The sequence below is a fragment of the Pelodiscus sinensis genome, chromosome 2 (assembly GCF_049634645.1).
Source record: "Pelodiscus sinensis isolate JC-2024 chromosome 2, ASM4963464v1, whole genome shotgun sequence".
Classification (NCBI taxonomy): Eukaryota; Metazoa; Chordata; order Testudines; family Trionychidae; genus Pelodiscus; species Pelodiscus sinensis.
In genome coordinates this window covers 192354180-192372415 of record NC_134712.1, presented here as the reverse complement: position 1 = coordinate 192372415, position 18236 = coordinate 192354180, and the positions used below count along the sequence as shown (strand labels likewise).

Below are 18236 nucleotides of genomic sequence, written 5' to 3'. Positions count from 1 at the left end.
GAAACTAACTAAGCCTTATAATACCAATCATACAAATAGGCATTATCATATCAGTTTTGTGGGATAGGGAAAATAAAAGTCTTATTTGCAAAGAAACTGAGAACCTACAGTTTCCAGTGATTTCAGCTGAAGTGGTGAACTCTCAATTCATGTGAAAATCAGGCCCCAGTTGTGCAATTTTCAAAATCACTTAAGTACTTAACTCCCATTATTTAGGTACTGTGATTTGTCTAAGGACACAGTTTGAGTCAGTAGCAGAGATGCAAATGGAACCAAGGAATATTGACATGTTACTCTGTCTACCAGGAAAGGATTAAGGGATGATCCTTAAAGTGCAGTCCCAATAGTCTGTTGTGTCCCCCAACACAATACACAAATTACTACTGCTGGCCAAGAACTTACTACCAAAACAGGAGCCTGGCTGAAGTGGATGCACTCTGGGTTTAAAGGTCCTGCCTGAACACCTCAGTTCATGTCATAATATGAGCAAAGGTAAAAGTCCAACTCTGCTGATATATGTGGTACACACTAACATCTCTCTGAAAAGAACAATTTTCAGTTCCACATAATCGTAATCCATGTATGTAGTTCATGAAAGAATCATGACACTGATGAAAAGGGTTTATTTCATGAACCATTGTTATCAAAGCACAGTTGCGGCAAAATAACTGAAATGGTATACATAGGCCAATATCAAAAAAAGAAACGTTATACTATCACATGGTATCCTCAATTCTTACATGTATAGACACAATCCGTATATATTTACTCTGGAACAGAATAACTGATTTCAGAAAAAGTATTTTTAAAAATAAACAGTAAAAGGTATAGTTAGCATACATTCTGTGGAACTAAGCATTGTTTATGTTTTGTTCGTACTATATAGGTAAGATCTAATAGTAATCTCCCACCAGTTATATGCAAATCTAACACCATTGCCTTAAACTGCATTACTCCTGATTTTCATCAACATGAGAGAAGAGAAGAGAATTAGGCCCAACAAGTTTTAAAAGATGTTTACTATTCAGAACAGCGCTTAAGAATGAAAAGTATGTTATCAAACTAGAATAATTTTAAGGAGAATCACTTTGTATAACTGATCTGATTCAATATTCTACACATGGGCCACAATCTAGCTTTAATCTTTGTTCAGAATTTCATCCAGTGTTTCAGTGATCTGTACAAGGCCCCGATGGAGGGCTTGTAGAAACGATAAAAAAGTAAACATTTTCTAACCAGTAAACAGATACTACTTATATGTGATACCAAAAAATGCTAACTGTTGATCAACAGATACTTTTTAAAAATGGCCATTGTATATCCTTTTGTTGCAACAATCACAAATGGTGGTACATTATTGATGAAAATTAGAGTTGTTAGTACCACACATATGGAAGTGGACGTATACTTTTAATTTAATATTAAATGTAGTAAGTTTATAACTTGTTTTGAACCTCAGTGGCAAAGATTTTATGCGGAATGTCCTGACTGCCATTATATTCTCTCTCTCTCTTCAAAGTGGAAGCTATTTTTACTAATGTTATCAGCCAGAAACAAAGATTAAAATAACATAAAGGGCTTTTCTGAGGTAGGAAATAGACTTTAAGAATTTGTGCAATTTACATAAAAATGCTACAAGTTCTTATTTAACAATCAAACTGGAAAATCGGTTTGTTTGGTTTTTTTGTTAAATAATGTACAGCAACATTGGAAAAAATAAAGTTTAAAAATGCATTACATTGCATCGTGAAAAAGTTGCACAACATCTGTCTTTCAGTTATTGACAAAATGTCCCTGTCCTTACTGCAGTTGCCCGAAAATATAATCTCAGTGTTTTGGTAGGCATATATTCTTAAGGAATGTTTTCACCGTTTGAAAAAACTTAGGAACACTAGATAAAACTGAATACTGTTTCTTTAAAACTGGCTTCTGCATGCCACAGAAAAGAAGATGGAATCATATTTTTTTTTAAAGTTCCTCATGGTGTGGAATGACAACAAACTTCTTTTTCAAACAAGGAAGAGCCAGCTGCCATGGATAACACCACAGGTAGATATTAAAATGGAGACAAAAACCATTATTTAGTGGCAAGAGCAATATAAATACATACACTAACCTATAAACTGGTATTTACTTCAGGAAAGTAAGTAATATTTTTCCTCTGATTTGCTGTGTTGTCAGTTTAATGCAGTGTAAATAAACAGTAGGTGCATGATAGCTTTAAGTAGAAAGTGTTCACTCCACAAGAGAAGCCGATTACTAAAGCCTCATGCCCATTATGGCAAAAATAGAACTTCCATTTTAACAGAAAAATATGTCCTCTCATGCTAAGTGATTTGTAGCTTTTCTATTAAATCAGTGTCAAAATTCTATGAAATATGCTATGCTAACAACTTTACCAAAAAGATTCATTTTGGTATCTGTAAGTTTGAATAATGAAAAAAGTAAAATTCTTCTGTAATTTTATTATCCCGCTCCAAATGAAAACTTCAAATCATCATCCTAGTATAATAAAAAAAATTAAAATGATATATAGAACTACCTACACTTTCAGTTTTTTTCTCCTGGTGTTCCCTCATTGAAAAAAAAAAAAAAAAACACGCCAACAACAAAATTTCCGCTTTAGAAAAAGCAATGATTTCTAAGGAAATTGCATATACACTCTACATCTATTAACATAAATTAAAAAGAAACTAAAATGTTCCTTTTATGTTTAAAACTGTTCTAACAGGAAAGTTGTGGTTTCATTAGATATTTAATAAATATATCTAGAGACAGCAATGACAGGTATGCATTAACAGGGGGGTAGAATTCCGCAGTAGTATCTATGCTAAAACAGAACAGCCCTTGGAAACATTTGTTAAACCACATTTTCCCAATTTTAAGAGAGATTTAAGTAGCCTAGAATGTTGTGTTATCATCTATAACAATTTATCTGTAGTCTAGGTACAAAATATTAATAAATTGATCAATATATGAAATTATTAAAACTTGGTAATCTGTCTCCGTCCTGGAATACAACTAGAAAGCATAACAAGGATTTCACATTAATCTTATGATATTCAGTTACAAAACTGGCAAACAGCTATAGTTCAACAAATATATTACCTGACTGAAATCAAATTTTCCTTTAATTCAACAGATCAAGTTAGATTTTTCAAAAAATAATAAGGCTAAACTCTAATTGATGATTGCAAAAATGGAAGTAATATGCATTTAATGCCTTCTCCAACCAAAATATTAATGCAATACAAGTTGTGGTTATCTATGACTTGATTACATGTCAGAGAAACACTTCTGTGGTTTGAAAGGGCACACCTGCCTACATCCCTTTGGAATTTTGTATTAGAGAATTATGGTGCTTTGAAGACAGCACCTTGTATTTAGTTTAGTACTATTTGTAACCACAAGATCTCTATAATAATACAGGGACAGGTGCTTATCAGGTGACCTTATGGGCCTACACTGCAAACGGTAACCTGTTCAGATAAAAATGATTATTACAATCTTTGGCTAATTAGGGAGATTCTCTCTTTCTTCTTACTCTGCAAATCAACATGTACCATTAACAAATCACAGATTGACTTTGCCTGTTTTATATTTCTCTCTCAGAAATAAGTATCAAGGGGACTTATCCTTAGATAGGTCTTGTTAAAAGAACAGAAGACAAGGAGGAATGCTTGTGGAGTAACTTAGCTATTTAACAGTTCAAGAACAAAGAATATAAAAAAAGAAACTAACTTTTTAAAAATGCATGAACAAAAAACATTCCACTTAAATATTTTTGTCCCAGTAAACTCATTTTGCATACAAAGAACTATTATTTATTACACATTTGCACTTGTGGGGAAAAGGAGGAATGCACTGATTCTAGAAAGAAAATACTATACAGGCTTTTTGGAGACTTCCCTCTATGTTCTTGTTTTACTTAGATTACTGTTTTTCCAGGGAAAAGAGGAATTCCTTGAAGTCAGTTGTTTCTTTTACATTAGCTGTTGGTATTCAGGACGGGGTACAACTGCAGACAATGATTTTATTTTTGTTATAGAGCCTTGTAATGTATGTGGGCTATCAATTGATATGTATATACACAAAACATATGTATGCATACATACGCTATCTTTTTACATTCACTTTTTACTGTACATGTTTACACATTTGTGTATAAAATATTTCCACTTGATAAGGGAGATATTAAAATCTGAAATAGGAAATGTGTATATAAAGTGTATACATAATATTAACACTGTAAGTGTATACGATGCACATTACAGCCACTGTACTATATTCAAGTCTTTACACAGTATGCATACAGTTCAACTTTCTTTATAAAATAATGCACCAGAATTAATATCGTTATATCTGGTGATTGCTTGAAAGACTTGAAGAGATAGGGAAATATCCAATCCAATCCCTGTATTAACTAACATTACAATTTTACACTTATTGTAACCTTTTCTAACAATGTGAGAAAAACAGAGTAAATATATTAAATTTGTTTCACAACAGATGCTTAGGTTGTTAATATTTAAGATGCTTATTCATGCTATTCCTGTCTGCACATTTGTCAAAAATGTAAGCTTGAATGCTAATGTTTGCCAGCATACTGAAGCAGACAAATATATACTAATGTACTATACCAAATGATATAAAGTAGAAATAAAGGGCTGCTGCTAAATCCTGCTGCTAACCCTAGTACTGTCTACTACTAGAACCTTAGAGCTGTTGAATCTGAAATTGTGAATTATTTCCATAGGACAATTACATTAGGTTTGACTGAATAAAACTGATTATTGGCTTTTTCCATTTTTTTCTTCATTTTGGGTGAAAAGCTGTTGTAAAATATTTTAACACAAGTTTTCAATGGGATAATAAGGGTTTCTCTGTCAGTAACCTAAGCACTTTAGATTTCTGGGACTAGCAGTATAAAACTTGGAAACTTGCAGGTGTCTGTCATTGGTTCTTCACCCTAGAACTAATCAAAGATTTCACCAAAAATGTGATTATTAGAGGAAGTTTTCTGTTGGACTTTTAAAAATATCTAAGGTATAAAATACTTGATTTGAATTATTTTCCTTTGAACTAAATGAACCTTATATAGATTGCAAAACGTCGTTTCAAATGAGGCTCTGGGGTCTTTTAAACTTTGGCAGTATCTCGGTGGGACGCTTTGGCTAACGTACTTAAAACTACCAACTTAGGGGGGATTGTCTAAGTGCCTGTTCCCCTGTGGGCCCTTCGCTGCCTCTTCATGGACCAAACCAGATCTGAAATGGAGAACGCCAGGGGAAGGAGGTGCAGAGGAGAAGAGATAGCGTACCTGGGCTTACTGTGCTTCCTCACCACTAAGGTCACTGACACGCCAGCTGCCACGACGCGTGCTGCGAGGAGAAACCTTCCCCTCTCAGAGATCACTGCCAAAGTTGATCTTTTCCGCCTCTCTCCTCCCCCTTCCCCCATGAAGCCTCGCAACACACGGTCTTCAACAACTTTGCGTTTCAGGTTAAACACGTCGGCCAAGTGCCCCTCAACACAACCCAGCCCACGCACGTTTAACAAATGCATCTTCGCAGCGCGCCAAACCCAGGCAACCTGTCGCCAAGGCGGCTGGCACCTCCCGAGCCCAGCGCGTTCTCAGGGGAACGTGGGGGGAAGTTTGCCAAACTTTCAGGGAACTTGCCTTTAGGGGAAGGGGGCTACCGGGCCAGTGACTTCGGCTCTGCCCCTCCGCAGGGGTTCAGCAGCCGGAGCCGAGGCAAGACTCCCCCCGCCCCCACGCACACCCCGCGTTTATGGCACGCAGCCCTGCCAAGGCAGCAGGTGTGTGGAGCCCGGCTCGGGAAGGGCTTCCCCTCCACGCTCCCGAGCAGTGCTCCGACCCACAACGTGACTTAATAAAAGACCCGAGGCGCGCTGGGGGGGGGCGGGAAACCGGAGAAGGAGGAAAAGAGACCTACTCACTCATGAGAGCGCCGCGGGCGAGGCTGGGCGACACCTTCAGCTTCCCAGGCGGCGGCGAAGTTAATCGCGCTGAAGTTCAAGTTGTCTGTTCCCCCATCGGGAGTGGGCGTCTAGAGGACGGAGAGGCGGAGGGGGGGAGCCACGCACGCCCGCCCGCCCCCGTTGCCGAGCAGCTCCTCAGGAGCAGCCGGGGTCGGCAGCAAGGTACCAGCGCGGGGCCGGCGTGTGCCCGGCTTCCTCTCTCTGGAGCCCTTGGGCGGGGAAGGACGCCGGGCGCAGGCTCCAGCGAGCGAGCGGAGCTCGGCCGGAGGCTCCGCACCCGTGCGCCGTGTCTCGCTGCCTCTCTCCCCCTGGCGGACGCTGCTCGCGCCTGTGCCGGAGCCGAGCTGAGCCGCGGCGGCTGCTGCTGCTGCTGCTGCTGCCCTCCCCGGGTGCGCGGTGGCGGCAGAGCCGGGCTAGGGCGGGGAGAGGCTGAGCGCCGGCGTAGAGCGGAGCCGGGAGCCGCAGCCGCGGGAGCCGGGTGTGCGTCTGGCGCTTGCTCGGTCCCCTTCTTCTGGCCGGTGTGTTTTGGGGCTGAGTTGGGGAGAGTGGTTTGTGTGCGCGCGTGTCTCTGCCTCCCCCCGGCTCGCGGTGGAGGAGGAAGTCAGGTGAGAGACAGATAATCCCCTCCCAGCCCCTGTGCGATGGGTAGGAGCTAATCACTGTTGTTGTTGGGCTGCTGCTGGTTGTTGTTTTTAATGCTATTATCTTGCCTCCCCCCCCCCCCTTCCCTCCCATCCGCTCCTGGAGAGCAGCGCCCCTCACAGGAGCACCGATCACCCCCCCCTCCACGCGCGTACACACACACTCTCTTTTTCCTTCCCTCCCCCCTCCCTCCGACTCATTTATTTCAATATTTATACCCCCACATGCTTGGCTGTCAGCTGCTGCTGGCTTCGTGCGAGTGAAAGGATGAGCGAGCAGGGGAGTTTCCGAAAAGGATCTGACAAAGGTGATCAATATTTTAAGGGTCAGATCGCAATTGGGACCGGAGAAGATGGGAAAGCTCAGGGCTCCCTCCCTCTTTCCAGATGGGCCGCGTGCGCGATCCTCTGCCCCGGCCGCCGAGACCCGGGGTGGGGAAAGAACAAGCTGGCGCAGATAAAGTTAATGGAAAGTGTGTGCACGGTGAAGTGACTCTGCAATCTGTATTGAATATGACAGCAGGCAACTTGTATTGACTTTAGATAAAGGAGGAGGGGGGGTGTTGGATTTTTTAGTTTGTGTGGATGTGTGTTTGTTTTTGCAACCATTCCACTTGTCAGACTCATGCACGGTGTCAGTTTGTAACTAGCTGGAGCTACTTATTCTGTGTCTCTGTGCTTTTTAGAAGCTGTCCTTAATTCTGTAGTTTTTTCATAGCATGCTTTATCTTGCCAAAAGTGCCCTTAAATAATTGTATTTCTGACTTTTCTTCATTAGTGTTATTACCACTTGGAGAGCCTTTAGACTTGCAGTCCTTCCTTAGTTGCTGCACAGTTTGTAAGTAAAGTTCCTGGAAAGTGAACCTGGCAGCGAATTCAGTTTTTCCTGAAAGCCAAGACTGTTCGTTTCTTTTCCTCTAGAAGCTTATGAACATTAGGGATACTGAATATCAATTCAGTCACATTCTTCAGTCTTCAGCAGATTTGATATCTCAGTTCCTAGAGCAAATGAAAATCCTCTAGACAGTTTTATATGCATTTTGAAATAAGAAACCTTGACATTGTTAAGCTGATACACCGTTCATTAATAAGTCATTGCTATTCTACTATGTTTATTGGCATGAAAAGCTGCTCCTTTGTGGCACAATTTTTGAATAATTATTAATCCACAGAGAATTTCTGAAGCCCAAATGTCACATGATAGTAATAAAATAATAATGAATAATATTGACCTTGCCAGCAGGGAGAACTCTTTTAGGACATTCCCATGCCTATAAGACGTGTTGGGGCAAAATCAGCCCTGGTGTGACTTCAGTGGAGTTACAAGGATGAATTTGGCCTACTAGCTGAGCCTTCAAGTAATGTCATTCCCTTTCCAAGAGTATCAAACTCTGGCTTTTGTTAAATAGAAATGCTGAAGGCTCTGCCCAGTTCTGGCCTTCCTATCTAAGAATATCTAGCTTTTTAAAGCATATTCAGACTTCTCTGCCTGTGACTATGCTATCCCAACACAATTTTAGACTTGTTAACAATTTTAGGCATTACAGAAAAATAGCGTGTTGAAGCAAAGAACCCTTCACACATGTCCATTTAAACACTTCTTGGAGCTGCCTACCAGATGAGCTCCTAGCATTCAGAGTGTGGCATATTTTCTCTTGTCAAATATTTTGCTTTGCTTATATCAGTCACTTTTAACTTGCTGGTCAATGGTTCTTAATAAAATATAGTGTTTCGCTTTTTCAAAGTCATGATAAATAATTAATTCTCAACTCCCCAGTGAGCTATTTCAGTAAGTGATATTATCCCCAATTTACAGGTGGGAGAAGGAAGAAAGAAGATTGATTAAGCAATTTGCCTGAGGCCACACATTGAGTTAGATATTGAGATGGGTCTAGAACTCAGGAGTTAGTGGTTCCTCCTAATCCTGTATAAAGACAACACTGCCTCCTAAATACCAAAAGATGATTCATGGAAAATATTACTTTACAAGACATTTCTAGAGTTATATGCATATAATCTTTTTGTTGTTTTAGAAACAGATATTTGCATAAAAACAAAAGGCAATGTAAAAGTGTGACAGGGTGTTCGCCCTGCACTGGCCCTTTAAGGGCAAACCCCAGCCTGAAGCAGGGCTGGGGAGTTTAGCCCCAGCTGGGGCTGCATTAGGGGATGAGGGCCCAGCTGGGGGCTATATAAGAACCTGGGCCGCAGCTCCCAGGAGGAAGGTCAGTGAGGGCCTGGCTGCTGGGGAAGCAGGAGGCTCGCTGGAGCTAGAGCAGGGCTGGGCTGGGCTGGGCTGGGCTGGGCTGGGGAGCTCTAGCCAAACAAACCCCCAGACTGCAGGGCCTGCATAATGGCCCGGTAGATAAACAACAACCCCTGGAAGGGGGGCTCAGAGACGGACTTGGGCACTGCCGAAGGGCAGTGTGGTGAAGAGGACGACACGGCCTGGAGGAAAGAGGGGAACCCCCACCAGAGGGAAGGTACTCTGCCAGCAGAAGGAGCTGATTCCGGAGGCAGACGGCAGACCCCCGCTACGGTGGTGAGTGGATCCCCTCACAAAATGCTTATCTTTTTATTTCACAGGTGACAACTACTCACCTTTTCCAGAAACATGGTGATATCTGATTTTTGCAGCAGGACCCAAATTCCATAACCAGAGAGTTCTCTCTGAACACAAGAAAACAATTGACATCAAAATTACAGAAATAAATGAAATAGAATTTCTCCCAGAGCCTACGCTTCCGAGAACATGGATCTCAACCTTAAATGTGGCCATGCGGGGCCATGAAAATGGTTAATAAACAAGCTGCCCTGTATGTTGAACTGTGTTTTGTTTTTCTTTGGACTGTATTTTGTTTGTTTCTTCAATATGGGTTCAAAATACAGAAAGGGTTCCTTAGTGATTCTGTTACAGGGCATTCCTGCTATAAGTCTCCCCGGTATATGTTGGTTCTGCACTAGCATTGTTGACTCTTGTAGGAACTCTTCTGTTTCAAGTCCTCTAGATCCCTGCTCTTCTATCTCACAAACAAAAAAACCAATTTGTGCAAACAGAAGTCAGTCGTGGGAAAAAAATTCCCTGCTTTAAGTCCTTTGTCTACTCATCCACTTTTCTCAACATACCTTGGACATATAGCGGAGATTCCCTGTACCTGAAAAGAGAAGACCCAGGTGTGGGGAAAACATGATCCAAAGCACACTTGATCTTGTAATGAAAGATTGCTCTATGTTGGATTATTTTAAACAATATAATGGCCTTTGACTGCAGTACAATATTATGGCTAGCATAATGTTGCTAATCTGTAGGCAACAAGAGGTATCTATTGACTTTAAATATATAATATGTTAGGGCTCCTTCAATGTTTTCAGCATAAATGTTTACAATGTTTCACAACACTGAAAAACATACAGGTCCGCAGCGAGTTTCACAGAGCTTTCTTTCATATCAGTGAAACGAGAACATATCACATGCTTTTTGACTGCTATCATGATGAGACTGTGCCATCATACTACTATTTTACAGTATGACAGAGCACAGATGGCATGCCTGAAAAGCAGGTGTACAATATAACTTTCATTTAACTGACAAACAGAAATTTCCTCTCACGGTATGTATAAGCAATGTCCATTCTCTGTTTGCTTTCATATAAGAATGAACAGAAAGTTCTTCTCCTCTTGCTCATCCCTGAAATCTGCAGGTTTCAGAAGAGACTCTGCAAGTCAGTGTTCATATATATTTATCAGTTTACTAATGTTGAGAGCTATATTTTATCTTTTGAAATGTCAGAGTGATGCTAGGGAAACAGGAGCAGTTCTGTTTAAGTAACATGAATGTTATTAGAATAAGATGATCTGCCACAGATTAAAATGGCATATGAATCCTATCTTAATCCATTCATTAGTTTATGGATTCAGAGTCTTCCAGGGAGTGTCACAAATCCATATGATAGCCCTTCCTGGGTGTTAGATTTTTTTCATATAGATATTAAAAATATATAAGTATTCAGAGTTTCCTATTGACCAAACTTCTAAAGGGAATTGTGGGTATAAAGTTTTCAAGATAACTGGCATTAACAAAAATATTGCTATTTCTTCCTGTGTCAGACACTGTTTTTGCCATCTCCACCCATTTTTGGTCAGACATGCCCTATTTTGGGGTTCTACTATAATAAATCTGAAGGACATACTGATTTACAGATGTCTGTATGTGCAAGAGAAACCAGCAGATCCTCAGTGAAGACGCCATTGTCAGCTGCTTAACGGGATATATAAATACAATCAAGGTTGGTCTGACAGTAGCATCTGGTTATTAGCATCCACATAGATTTTGGGAGCAGTAAAATATTTTTTCACTGGCAGGATCCTGAAATGAGACCATCAAAAGTCATAAGAAATATCTTAATTTATAAGTATACTCAAGATACAAGTTGAACTCTGGATTATAAAGAAGGCCACGCTATCCAGCATTATAGATGTTCAGTATAATTTTAAGTCCAAACATCGCTCCATAGTACTGCTAAGCAAATTTCTCTCAAAGAAAAACTCTCAGGCTGCGTCTCCACTGGCATGATTTTGCACAAATACTTTTAACGAAAAAGTTTTTCCCTTAAAAGTATTTGCGCAAGAGAGCATCTATACTGGCATGTGCCTTTGTGCAAAAGATTTGCTTTTGTGCAAAAGCATCCGTGCCAGTGTAGACGCTCTCTTGCGCAAGAAAGCTCTGATAGCCATTTTAGCCATCGGGCTTTCGTGCTCAAGATATTGATGTTACCTGTCTACACTGGCCTCTTGCGCAAGAACACTTGCGCAAGAGGACTTATCCCTGAGCGGGAGCGTCAGAGTAGTTGTGCAAGAACCACTGATTTCATACAGTAGAACATCAGTGTTCTTGCGCAAATACTCACGGCCAGTGTAGACAGGCAGCAAGATTTTGCGCAAAAGCAGTTGCTTTTGTGCAAAATCTTGCCCATGCAGACACAGCCTCAGTAATGTGCAAGCTGATCCTGAATCAAATGAATTGCTTGAATCATTCCCAAGCAATTTGTGCCTAATAGAAATATGATTCTTTTCCCAGATCCTAAAGTACGAGTGAGGCCAGAGTAGAGAAACACTAGCTCAAGATATCTGTTTTGTGATTCCTTGCTCTCACTGTGATTTGATTTAAACTCAGCATACCAGAAACTGAAAATAACACATTGTGCTTTTCCTTTGGCATCTAAGAATAAATGCGGCGAGGAGTCCTATGGCACGTTATAGACTAACTGACGTGTTGGAGCATAAGCTTTCGTGGGCAAAGACCCACTTCGTCAGATGCATGTAGTGGAAAGTATAAATATGCTGGCCAGAATCAGGCTGGAGATGACGAGGTGGATCCAGTCAAGGAGGATGAGGCCCACACTTCTAGTAGCTGATCTGGAGGTGTGAATTCCAAGAGAGCAGAAGCTGCTTTTGTAGTTAGCGAGCCATTCACAGTCTTTGTTTAATCCAGAGTTGATTGTGTCAAACTTGAAGATGAACTGTAGCTCAGCAGTTTCTCTTTGAAAGACTGTGACTGGCTTGCTAACTACAAAAGCAGCTTCTCCTCTCTTGGAATTCACACCTCCAGATCAGCTACTAGAAGTGGGCCTCATCCTCCCTGATTGGATCCACCTCGTCATCTCCAGCCTGATTCTGGCCTGCATATTTATACTTTCCACTACATGCATCTGACGAAGTGGGTCTTTGCCCACGAAAGCTTATGCTCCAACACTTCAGTTAGTCTATAACGTGCCATAGGACTCCTCGCCGCTTTTGCAGATTCAGACTAACGGCTACCCCTCTGATACTTAAAAATAAATGGCTGCTCTTGGGCTTTTTTGACCATGTTTAGAACTTCTGAAATAATGTACTATATATCTAAGAGTGTGTGCACCTGTATGTCCATCTAGACATCTGTGAGTCCATTTGTTCAAGAACTCCTCCTAAATGGTAAGAGCTAGGATCACCAAATTTGGTATATGGCTTCTTTTTGTAACTTAAAGCAAAGTCAGGGTTTGGTTGTGCCAAGACAATGGGATGTGTGTGTAATGTGATCCTTTCTCATCAAATGGAAAGGGAAGGGTGCGATAGCAGGGACAGCTATACTTACTAATGACACGGGGCAGCAAGCTTAGGGCACAGTTATATCCCAGAATGACCGTAGTGTGGGCAGCAAGTACTCCATCCCCTGAAAGCAATCACCAGCCAGCCAGTGCAGCCCTAGGCTGGCCCCAGGGAACAGCCAGGGGGGAGGGCTGTGCAATCCCTGCTGACATGAGTTGGCTTCAGGTTGCAGCTGGCAGATGGTCCTAGCTGGCCTCGGGGGAGGGGGGGGGGGGGGAGCGCCCTGGACTCCTGGACTTGCCACATCCCCAGCTTCTTGCTCTGAAGTACCCAAGCAACATCACATAAACCTCTTAGTGCAAACATATTATTCAATATCAACACTTATCCATAGCTGTTTTGATAGCTTAATGAAGTGGTAAGACAATGACCACTCCCAGTAAGAGTATTGAACATATAAACAGGACAGTACAGGTTCAGTTCTAAGGATTGTTATCTACTATAGCTTAGCCTTCTCTGACTGGTCTACATGAACTACTAAATATTAGAACTCATGCATTTTTTTTCCTTCCTACTAGTGCATCAGTGGAAGGGACTTCAGGTGACTCTCACTGGGATTTCAGCTTTTGCTGTTGTCCTTTTACTATACTGGAATCTGCTGGAGTGATCTTATTGGACCAGCTATTCTGAAGTGGGGATGATGAACACTAACCTCAACTGGAATTATATCTCTCTGGAAAGCCCATTCAGTGAGAGATCTAACATTTTCCTATAAGGAGGTTAGTTATTCCTCTTCCAAATGGTGTTAGTTTCCACTAATCATTCTTTTCCAAGAGAACCATATTTCCTTTCCTTGATTCTATACATCTCCTTGGTCCATCAACAGCCCCAAACAATAACCTCCTTTTGGTCAACATCTCTACTACAGAACATGCTTCTGATTTGCTTAGAAAGACAGTCGCATCTTGCAGACTGCCTCTTCAATCTTCTGCTGAAAGAAGATAGATCCACCTGCTGCAGGTTCATAAACAAAACACATTCAACTCCTATTCGTTTGTTCTGAGTGCCTCCTCGGCCTGCTGTCAATTTGAATCTTTTATCAAAGAAATGGATTAAGTTGTGCTGATATGTCTGTGTCTCTTCACTTGGTGCCTGATCTATCTTAGCTGCTTAAATGACTGGCCTCCCTTTCAACTTAACGTCATGTGGAATAGATACAGATTTACATTTATGCATTTTTTTTTAAATCACATGATTCTGCTAGCCCTGTTTGTAGAACTACTTATATATTTCTCAACTGATACTTAAACTCATTTAGATAATACTAGTCTGAATATGTAACTAGAAGGCACAAGGTGTGTCACTAGAATTTCATAACTGGGTTTGGAAGAGGAGAAGAAATACTGGAAATTCAGCTTTTTTCTCACTTACATGCCAAGTCCTAAGCACGTGAATGGCTCTCTATGCCATAAGTGGTGACATCTTAAACACTAAAACACTGCTGTGCTTGGAGTTGGCTAGAGAACCCCCACTAGGCTTTAGGGACAGTTCTTTGATAAAGATGAACCAATGTATTGCCTATGTTCATCATTCAAAGTTTTAAATCAAACTTGCCTGAGCCTAGCAAATGTACTTCGCAAGACCGGCAGTGGGAAGAAATTAATCAATGTCAAAATAAACATTTTACTCAACAATATGAAGGATATTTTATTGAATAGCATACATTAATTGTCAGGGCATTTTTAGTTTAGGGGTCCTTAATTTTACAACTTGCTTCCCAACTATTTGCTTGAATTCATGGAACCATAAGCTGAGCTGGACATGTAATTATGGTATGTAGTGTTATGGTATGTAGTGTAATAGTAAATGAGTCTCAGTGATGACAATGATCAAGTTAAGTATATACATTTTAAATATTGTTAGGTATGCAGAGGCTACATGATGGGTACTTTCCTACATTAATAAAAATGAGAGATTTTGATGAGTACAAAGATGTTTCAGTCAATATTTGTCACTAAATCTTGAAAGTCAACATCTGTTTGTTCATATAATATGTACACTGAAGTTTGTTTAATATTTGCTAGTAACCATTCTGTTAAGTTTTAGAAACTTTATTGAAAAATAATGTTATTCACATTAAGCTCTCCAACACCTTTTTTGAGACATCTACCCATCCTTACAACTAGTTTCTTTCTGTGCCAAGAGTTGGGCTTCATGAAGCATATGAACATGAGTGTGTGTGTAAAGCAATCTTCTCTTGGTGAGAAACGTATTTCACCTAGCCAGTGTAACTGTTTGGGTATTTTGTGTATTTGAACTTAAACAACTTGACTGTATCTACAGAGACTTCCTGTGCACTTGTTATTTATTGGCTTGTCAAAGAATCATGTTTTCCTGCTAAAAATAAATATTTTTAAACAATTAACTGTTCTTTACAAAATTAAGTGTGATTTATAAAAGGCTGCAGTGTCAAAAGGCAGTAGCAAATGCTGCTCATGTATGCCACATGATTTTTGTGTTCCTTTCATACATGAAAAAACAATGTACTTGATTTGATGTGTGTTATACTGTCAATTGTATTTAGCGGTGTTCTGAGAACTGCACCAGAGAGTGGGCCAAAATGTAAAACATTTAAAATAAAAATTCTTGATTTGCTGACATTCTGTATTGTGATGAGCTAGCAAAGCAATACCCTCATTTTGGTTTGGGACAGGTGGATGGCATGCCTAAAGATATGGTTCAGTAAAAAACAGATATAGAACCAAAAGCCTATAAACAGCCAAGTTCACAGTTTTCTTGACTTTTAAAATTTGTTTTATAGGTTTCCAAAACTAGGGGGGAAATATTGCAGTGCTTTCAGAATGCAACTACTGCATCCTATGCGTACTGTTTTGGCTTGTCCACAACACATCTGATTAGTTCTGCTGAGCCAGGGAGAGGGACCACGGACTACATAAACTTGTTGAAGGTGTCTGCAGTGCTTTGCAGCATTGTGCACATATCAGGGAGTGAAAAAGGAATCTTGGGGAAGGGTTTATTATGGACTCCTCTTACTCCCACCCTCAACCTGAAGTGCTAGGACAGGGAGAAGACTATTATAGCCATTCCCCTTTTGCCTTGCATCCTGCAGTATGGAATATTCCAAATCCCATGGACTGTCACCAGCAAATTATCTGACTGCTCTGGCCGTGCACTGGAATACAGATTTTGTCCGTAATTAGCATCTATAGTTAATCAAACAACTCATAGACTTTAAGGTCAGAAGGGACCATTATAATCATCTAGTCTGACCCCCTGCACAGTGCAGGCCACAGAATCTCACCCACTCTCTCCTGGAATAATCTTCTCACCTATATCTCAGATATTGAAGCCTTCAACTAGTTTAAAGACCCCAAGATACAGAGAATCCTCCACCTATGATCTGTGCCCCATGCTATAGAGGCAGGCAAAAAACCTCCAGGGCCTCTGCCAATCGATCCTGGAGGAAAATTCCTTCCCGACCCCAAATATGGCTATCAGCTGAAACCTGAGTATGTGGGCAAGACCCACCAGCCAGACACCCAGGAAAAGTTCTCTATAGTAACTCCTATCATTCCTCCATTGGCCTATTTACCACTGATAATGAAAGGTCAATTAGTTACCAAGATCATGTAATCTCATCAAACCATCCCCTTCATAAACCCATAGCTTAATCTTGAAGCCAGATAGGTCTTTTGCCCCCACTACTTCCCTTGGAAGGCCGTTCCAGAACTTCACTCCTCTAATGGTTAGAAACCTTCATCTAATTTCAAATCTAAACTTCTTACTAGCTAGCTTATATCCATTTGTTCTTGTGTCCACATTGGTATTAAGCTTAAATAATTCTTCTCCCTCCCTGGTATTTATCCCTCTAATATATTTAAAGAGAGCAATCATATCTTGCCTCAGTCTTCTTTTGGTTAAGGTAAACAAGCCAAGCTCCCTGAGTCTCCTTTCATAAGACAGGTTTTCCATTCCTCGGGTCAACCTAGTGGCCCTTCTTTGTACCTGTTACAGTTTGAATTCATCCTTCATATGAACTGAGAAATATGAACTGCAGATTTTCTGGTTTCTGTATAGACAATTGCTCTAAACAAAGGGAATGAAGGACTTAGAATATATACTCTATGCCTTGTTCATGGCAGTTGTGACATCTCTCACAAACTGGCAAGTCCTGCAGCTCAGATTTCTCAGGATCTTCAGGTTTTTAAAGTAACACATTTTAAAACAGTGTAGATCTATGTAACCTTTTGGGCTCTTTGTTCTACTTCAAAGACTATACTCTTTTCTTATGAAAAACCTAGTGGCACAAGAGAAAGTTCCAGTGGGTGCATTTCTTGCAATGCTCACTTGTAACTGAAGTTTCTGTCTTGCAATCATTGCCATGATTATAGTAATCAGCGGCTTCATTTGTGTTTCAGTGTCAGTACAATTCAGACTTCTATATTCATTAAAATGGCACAATTACAACATTGGGTTTCATTTGCTTTTAAAAAGTAAGGTTAAGCAATGTTTGTTATTGAGTAAGTTCTCTGGCTCAGAAAAGTACTATGATGGAATAATTAAGATATATTTTCTTAGGTGCATTTGCAGTGATCATGTCATATGTTAAACTAACATAACTGTGAGGCTTTAAAAGAGTAATGTTAAGAAAAACTGTGTTCAGTAATTGTTTTTCCAACCATGTGGTCCAAAGCTTTGTATGGTAGAGTCATTGGAAGTTCAGGAGAGGCAAGTGTACTGGGCATGAACTTTTTTAAGATCTCATCAGTTGGCAGTATTCCTGCATGTTCTAAGTTGTTGAGCTACTTCTCTAGAAAGAGACTGGTTATTGTAATTGTTGCATCCAACTCATCAAATGATCAGGAGCAAACTGCACAGTGAGCTATGCGAAACCTGAGATTTATGCATTTTTTTATTTTTATCAGATGGTTACTGGTTCTGTAGATGTAAACATCTATGTTTATTTCATACTACAGAACAGAATTCAGCAGTCACTGCTCCTCAGTGCATGTGTTTTATTTGTACTGTTCTGTAAAGACATCTTGGGGTTTCACATTACCACATAGTAAAGAGTTATGTAAATTTCTAAAATAATAAAATCTTCCACAAAGCTTTATTCTTTTAAAATAATTCTTTTTCTTTTAAATCTAGGAGTTTTTGAAAATCTCAGATTGCTATCCAAGACCACCAATGTTTTAAATTCACAGGAAAGGTACTGAACAAAATTACAGCTGTTCAAGCTTCCCTATAATGAGCCACTTTTAAACTCTACTGTAGAAGAACCAATTCTATGGGGTTAGACCTTTCAGTCTCTGTGCCTATTCAACCCATGGATAACCTTTGAGCAAGACTCCCTGTTGCTTGTAAAAGTGGCATTGGATTTATATATGAATATTAGTCCAGTAGTAATTGGATTATGAACACCAACCCACTACCTAACTGCCTCTGATCAGTTGTCTTACAGTAATAACTGTCAACCACTAATGA

General features: G+C 40.3%; 1 protein-coding gene and 1 long non-coding RNA gene across 3 annotated transcripts in view; one reads left to right on the top strand and one right to left on the bottom strand.

Annotated features, from left to right (window-relative positions):
* Window positions 1-6096, bottom strand: part of SATB1 (SATB homeobox 1) — a 111333-nt gene extending 105237 nt beyond the window's left edge. The window contains exon 1 of one of the 2 annotated variants that reach the window (XM_075922093.1): window positions 5962-6096. Coding sequence is in view for 1 of the 2 variants with exons in the window: in XM_075922097.1 (XP_075778212.1) it covers window positions 5962-5965 (4 nt within the window). In the remaining variant the exon portion in view is untranslated. The remainder of the gene's footprint in view (window positions 1-5961) is intronic. The other variant, XM_075922097.1, reaches the window with a different exon arrangement.
* On the top strand, window positions 6029-17627 carry LOC106731783 (uncharacterized). The gene is made up of 5 exons (XR_012901963.1): window positions 6029-6165; window positions 6885-6952; window positions 9231-9460; window positions 10752-10930; window positions 13307-17627. It is a non-coding gene; the product is annotated as an uncharacterized LOC106731783 (long non-coding RNA).
* Window positions 17628-18236: the final 609 nt, after the last annotated feature.